This window comes from Corvus brachyrhynchos, unplaced genomic scaffold, assembly GCF_000691975.1.
Source record: "Corvus brachyrhynchos isolate BGI_N302 unplaced genomic scaffold, ASM69197v1 scaffold281, whole genome shotgun sequence".
In the NCBI taxonomy this organism is placed as follows: Eukaryota; Metazoa; Chordata; class Aves; order Passeriformes; family Corvidae; genus Corvus; species Corvus brachyrhynchos.
The window spans coordinates 5,930,156-5,936,155 of NW_008236509.1; the positions used below are offsets into that span (position 1 = coordinate 5,930,156).

Below are 6,000 nucleotides of genomic sequence, written 5' to 3' on the forward strand. Positions count from 1 at the left end.
ATGCACCTTCTAACCTGGTGAAGTTTTTGACCAATAATCAGAGCAAATACTAACTGAGTCTCCAAACATTAGGAGCTGTGCTTCTGAATGAGATCAGGACTTCTGCCATCCCTGTTCCCCTTGAAACAGCCAATCTCAGGCTCCTTAAAAAAGGAGGCAGAAGAAAACACAAAATAGTTAGGGATAAAAGACCTGGTTTTTTCTAAATGCCAATGGCAGGAAATAAACTTCCGGAGTTAAGTTAGATTTTGAGAATATTATTAGCTTTTTTCTTTTGTTGTGCTGTCAGTTGCATAAATACAGGAGAGTATTTTTTAATAATCTTGCATGAAAAGTTCATTAGAAGACAGCCTTTCACCATGCTAACAATAGATTGCACTTTTTAAAATGTTGTGATATTTTAGTCATTCAGTATTTTTCAGCTAAATCAAAGCATGGTGTGTTGAATTGTCTTACTTTATAGCTTTCAAGGTATTTGGTCTTGCCCACCTATGCTGTGTTTTCTCCCTTTTGATCTGCAGTCCTTATCCACCTGTCAGTTCAGGCACAAACAAGAAAATAGCCAACATTATTTGGTTGTATTAGTATGTTGACCCTGCATTCACATACTGCCTTTCTGTATTCCTGGAAAGCCATTAGCTTATGTACAAAGGGTCATCACCTGGCTATGCTGCCATCATTTAGCTCTTGGTGTTGGAGATTTTTCTTCCTAAAAAAATTTTTAGTATGTAGCTTAAGAGCCTGCTTAAACTTCTCTGGAAGCACTAAGAAGAGGGGCACGCAAAAAAATCATTTCGTATTTATTCCAAACTCATTACATCTGCGTTGAAATATGAGACTGCTTTGCTTCCAGAGATACCTGTGTCTTGTTCAAAGTCTTCAGATGGTGAGAGAAAGGTAGTGCCTCTTCCCTGCCCTCCCTGGAAGCCAGCACAGATTTAAAACTTAGCTATGACTAATATTAGAGATCATGTGTAAACAGAACTCTTACAGCTTTCTGCCCAACAGCAGGGGAAATAGTCCATATTGTGAAATGTCATGCTACATTTGGTATGAAAACTAGAACATCCTTAAAGTATTCCTGACAATATTTTAAATTACAACCCTCTCTGTTATGTTGGTACAAGAGGATTCAATGGAGTTGTATTAAGCTAACAGGACTGACTTGAGACCAGGCAGGATTTTTTACTTTCTAAATATTTTCCTCAAAGATGCTTTTACTCTTTTGTTAGCATTTTGTTAGCATTTTATTAACATTTCAGTAATAATCTTTAAAAAAAAAATGTTCACTCTGGAAGAAAAGCAATTGATCCTTCTCTGACAGAAATGGAGAAAGCTGTTTTTTGCCCAGTTGTGTGTCTCTCTGTTTAAGCATACTGTTCAGTAAAAGTGCAAGGTACAGGAATGCCTGGTCTTGTTGGGGAACAGAGTTCCTCCCTGACATATGTCCCTGAAATACTGAAATCTTGATTCAAAGCTTGGCACGATCCCACTATCTCTTCCCGCAGGTACTTCTAAAATCTCATTTCCATAAAATAAAAAAACCACTCTGACAACATTTCAACATCTTTATTTTCCAAAAGCAATTCTTTTTGCTTTTTGATAGTTTCTACTCTGTCGAGCTCTCATTCTGTCCTTAGTAATTAGTGTACCTCTAATGGGAGGGAATCTGACAGACAGAAGGAGTCACACAGACAAACATACAAAACAATCCATTACTTATCATAGAGGGAACTAGCAACAATAACAAAAGTTTAATATTTTACTTTCTTTGTCTGTCACCTAAGGTTGTGAAAGGTATTCTAGTACATTGGGTTTAAATTTCTCCATTGGTCTTCAGCTGAGGGACAGGAAGATATAAGTATTGTGTGTGTTTGTATATTTACGTGTTTATATATGCACATATAGGTGGATAGATAAATAGATACATATATAAGCATGTAAATACACACATAGGTGGGTATATATGTGTGTGTTTATGTATATGCCTGAGGTATGTGGATGAGATGCAGTTTGGGTTCTGTTAAACCCAGTTTACAGATACAGCAGGAGATTATACTAATACTCATCTGATTCAGTTTAGGAACCAAACTGATAAAAAGCCACAACCAGCGTGTGCGTGTGTATATATATGTATGTATATATGTGTGTGTGTGTGTGTATGTGTGTATACACCTCATCCATAGGAACTGGTTATGATCTTGCCTATTGAACTGTTGTTGACTGATGGCATACTGAAAGTCATTGCTGTTGTTCAATCTGTAATTTATTTGTTAATGATGTACAATGTTTCACAGTGACAATGAATAATTAATTAATATTTTATGCTTTAACAACATAAAGGTATAGGAGTTGCTTTCTTTAGAAGAAGTCCCTACTATCTTTCTCCAGCAGTGATCCATATGGTGTGCTACTAAAAAGAAAAGAACTCTGAGTGAACAAATGTGGAATACTACAGACATAAGTCTTTATTGCTCTTTTCCTATCAAGATGGACTTTGTTATCTGGTCTATGAAAAGAATATGCAAAACTACTCACTTATAAAGAATTGTGTTTATCATTTTCTTTTATCTTCTCTAAGGCAGACCTGGTTATTTTTTTTCTTCCTTTGCATATGTCTTAAGAAGTTGACCTATAGTTTTTTTATGTCAATTAATAGTTTTTGCTTCCTATCTCCTATAAATTATGTTGGTGAAATAGGTTACCTATTTCATTTTTTAATATGTACAGTCAGAGCAAATTCTGGATATGTAAATGATCTTATATTTAATTAGCATTATTTCTGTCCTCTTCATTACACAGTTTGCAATACTGTTCATTGTTTGACCTATAGTATCTTTTGTCCTCAAGCTGCTCACCTAGAAGTCATCAAAACCCTCATTTTTTTCTGAACATGATTCAGCTTGAAATATTTTTTTAAATCTAGATTAATAGTAAATAATTTAAATGGATGTTTTGGCAGGACCACACTTAAAAGGTTTTGAAGTATTAGAAGTCTACTAAAAATTGTACTCTGTCATCTGACTTTTTAGTCTTTATCTAAAACATAAACCACATGTTTTTTGTTTGATGTTTTGTTTGGTTTTTTTGTCATAGAAGGAATAGGTGCTTTCTCAATAGACTTTATTTTAATCAATACTGCCTTGATTATTCCCTATATTAATCCAACTTTTATTTGCTATTATCTAGTGGGAAAATATGAAAAAGAGTTCCCCACATCAAATCCATCTTCATCATCTCAGAGGTTCACTTCAGTACCTTAAACATCACTAAACCCCCCCACTGTTGTGTTGGAAAGAGTCTTGATGACTTAAAATTTAAAAAAAACCCGGTCATTTTCACTCCATTTAAATGTATCCGTTTTAATAGCAAAACAAATAGAGAAATTCCAATGTGAACTCATTTTAGAGTAATGACCAAGTATTATCAATACTTTACTGTATTTCATGTTTAAACTTCTTTTCCTATGGCATCATTAATCCTACTGCTGAAGGGACTTTAATTTAAGTACAGTAGAATTTTTGGTGTTGAGTAAATCTCTGGTTTGATATCAGGAGATCTCCTTGGTTCAAAAATGTACTTTGTAATTAATTTTATTTATGCTGTGCAACTCTATTTTCCCAGATATTAAAAAGCATATTGGCAAAGAATATAACATTATTCCTTGAATAAAATGATAGCAATTAATGTAACAAGATTTTGTACCTTGAGAGTCATCTGAGTTCCCCATTCAGTGACTTTATATTCCCATTCAGGGATTATTATACCTAAGAGATTTAAGAGTTTACACAAGAGAATAATAATAGAAAAGTTCTAACTGTAATGCTGATTTTCAACTGTTCGTTACTGTTTCCTCACCCATAAAAGACACTTGTAATTACTTTTCTGTTTCCTAGGACCACTTGTAGGAGTAAACTTCGCTATTGGTGATGAGATTTAAACATGAGGAAAAAAAAGCTGGAAAAGCATTAAATTTTTAAAGTTGCTGCCCCAAGACCATATTGTTAAAGTCTATTACAGGGATGATGGCAGTCTGGACTAAGCTTAGCTATGAAAAATTTGTTCCATTTCATCAACTAGGCTTAAAAGAAGAACCAGTGATTTTTTTTCTTTCTTTCTTTCTTTAGGAAAACTATGACTATTTTAGGAAAAAATATGAAGTAGTTATCTCTGACATTTGTATTGACAGGTTGCCAAGACATGTTTGGGGAATCATATTGATTCAACATCTCGTTTGAAGGCAGCAGAAACAGATACAAGCTTTCAGGTATTCTCTTTCAGAGTAATTGTTGGGGTTTTACTAAAAGGTCTTGTGAAACATGCAATTACTTGAAGTATACTTACACATTCTTCACCAAGTTCTGTCTCAAAACAGAAGACTACTTAGTTCAGACTGACTGCATCTGATTGCAGTGCATCTGTTCAAAATGCTTTCTAGCTGGTAACAATTTGAAAACTATTGAATATTTGAAGAACTAGTAGTCAAATTACTTAGTAGTCAAATGACTTAATTTGATAGTGTGATGTCTATAGCCCTGGAAGCAGGAGCAGGAAGAGATTTCCAAAATAATTATATATATAAAATTGTTATAATATATATATCATATGCAATTATATGAAGCTGTATGCAGCATCAGACTTGTATGGTTTTGCAATGTAGAGATTGTTCAATATGCTTCCTTTAATAGAGAGCAGAACCCTTTCCTAGGCGAATATTATATTCTGCTGCAGTAGTTTATGACTGGTACATCAGTTTAATAGAAATACAGTTCTATGTGCACTACTGCCATGGATTTTTAACATACTTTTTTTATTTTTGCTTATGTATATATCTACTCTATACACAATGTTTACACAGATGCTGTTTTCACCTCTACAGAAGTTGCAGAGCCCTCCGTGGACTAAACCTGAAGATAAAAAATCACCTGAAAAGAATAAGAAAAAATACGAAGAATCAGTTAGTACACAAGAAAAAAGACTCTAAATGCTACTAATCTACATTGAAAAATGCCAATCACTTGCTTCCATCCTCATATTCTGTTAGCAAAAAGGCATGAAATGTTCCAGGTTTCTAAAGCATGCATTTTTCACTATTTTATGAATGTTTGTAAATTAGTCTAGAATAGACCAATTAGTACCTTTCAGCAATAATCCAAAATGGATATTTGAAGAAATGCTTTGTAATGCAGTCCAGTTTTTGAATTCTTGTTCTATCTTATCAGTAATTGTATACTCTAAATTACCTTCTTCGTAAACAAGAGTCATTCTCAAGTATTTTCTCAGTCTGTTCTGTTTCATGTAACGTTATGGCAGATTAAGGGGCAGATTAAGGGGCGGTCTGTGTGTGTGGGGAGAAAATAGCTATGTAACCATATTTGAAGTACAATTCGTAAGTGCAACTGTCAAAAGGGAGCTGTGAGTGGGGGTCCATAATTCCATTTCAAATCTACTTACTTACACAATAAAAGATGTTTATTTTGGTGGGGGGTTTTTTCTCACTGCTATCTTAACTAGTCCATTTTTGAACACTGAAGAGCTAACAGAACTGGGAGTTTAAGGGATGGTGATAGAGAGGATCATTACTTTGGGGATTCAAGCAAAAATTTTTGCAGGTGGTACTGAGTTACAGTTTCATAGCTTGCTTGGATGGCAGCCATGGGAAGTCAGTTTCATCCCTTATATTTGTGCTGATCTCAAAAGGATAAATTATACTTTAAAGGGTAAAGCCCTATTTTGTCTACTACAGTTGGCCTTTGATCACTCCAGCAGAGAGGAGCATATTGACTGGAGTAAGTTCGGCCACTAGTGGATTCTTTCAGTTTCTCCTTGGTCACATACTCTATGACAAGAAAGCAGAAAGAAAGGGAGGAGAAGGAAGAGATAATGGTTTTGCTTGTTTGTGTCATTATTGGTCTAATTTAAGAATTCATATGCCATATCTGGTTGAGATGCAAATCTTTCAAGAACAGTAGGAACAGTAAATTGCCTGATGCAATGCTG

At 34.5% G+C, this 6,000-nt stretch overlaps 1 protein-coding gene across 5 annotated transcripts in view; it reads left to right on the forward strand.

Moving 5' to 3' along the window:
• Window positions 1-5,274, forward strand: part of LUZP2 (leucine zipper protein 2) — a 204,438-nt gene extending 199,164 nt beyond the window's left edge. For 4 of the 5 annotated variants that reach the window (XM_017726390.1, XM_017726389.1, XM_017726385.1 and 1 more), the window contains 2 exons: window positions 4,190-4,267; window positions 4,859-5,274. In XM_017726390.1, the coding sequence (XP_017581879.1) occupies window positions 4,190-4,267; window positions 4,859-4,984 (204 nt within the window). In that variant the 3' untranslated portion in view covers window positions 4,985-5,274. The remainder of the gene's footprint in view (window positions 1-4,189; window positions 4,268-4,858) is intronic. The other variant, XM_017726386.1, reaches the window with a different exon arrangement.
• Window positions 5,275-6,000: the final 726 nt, after the last annotated feature.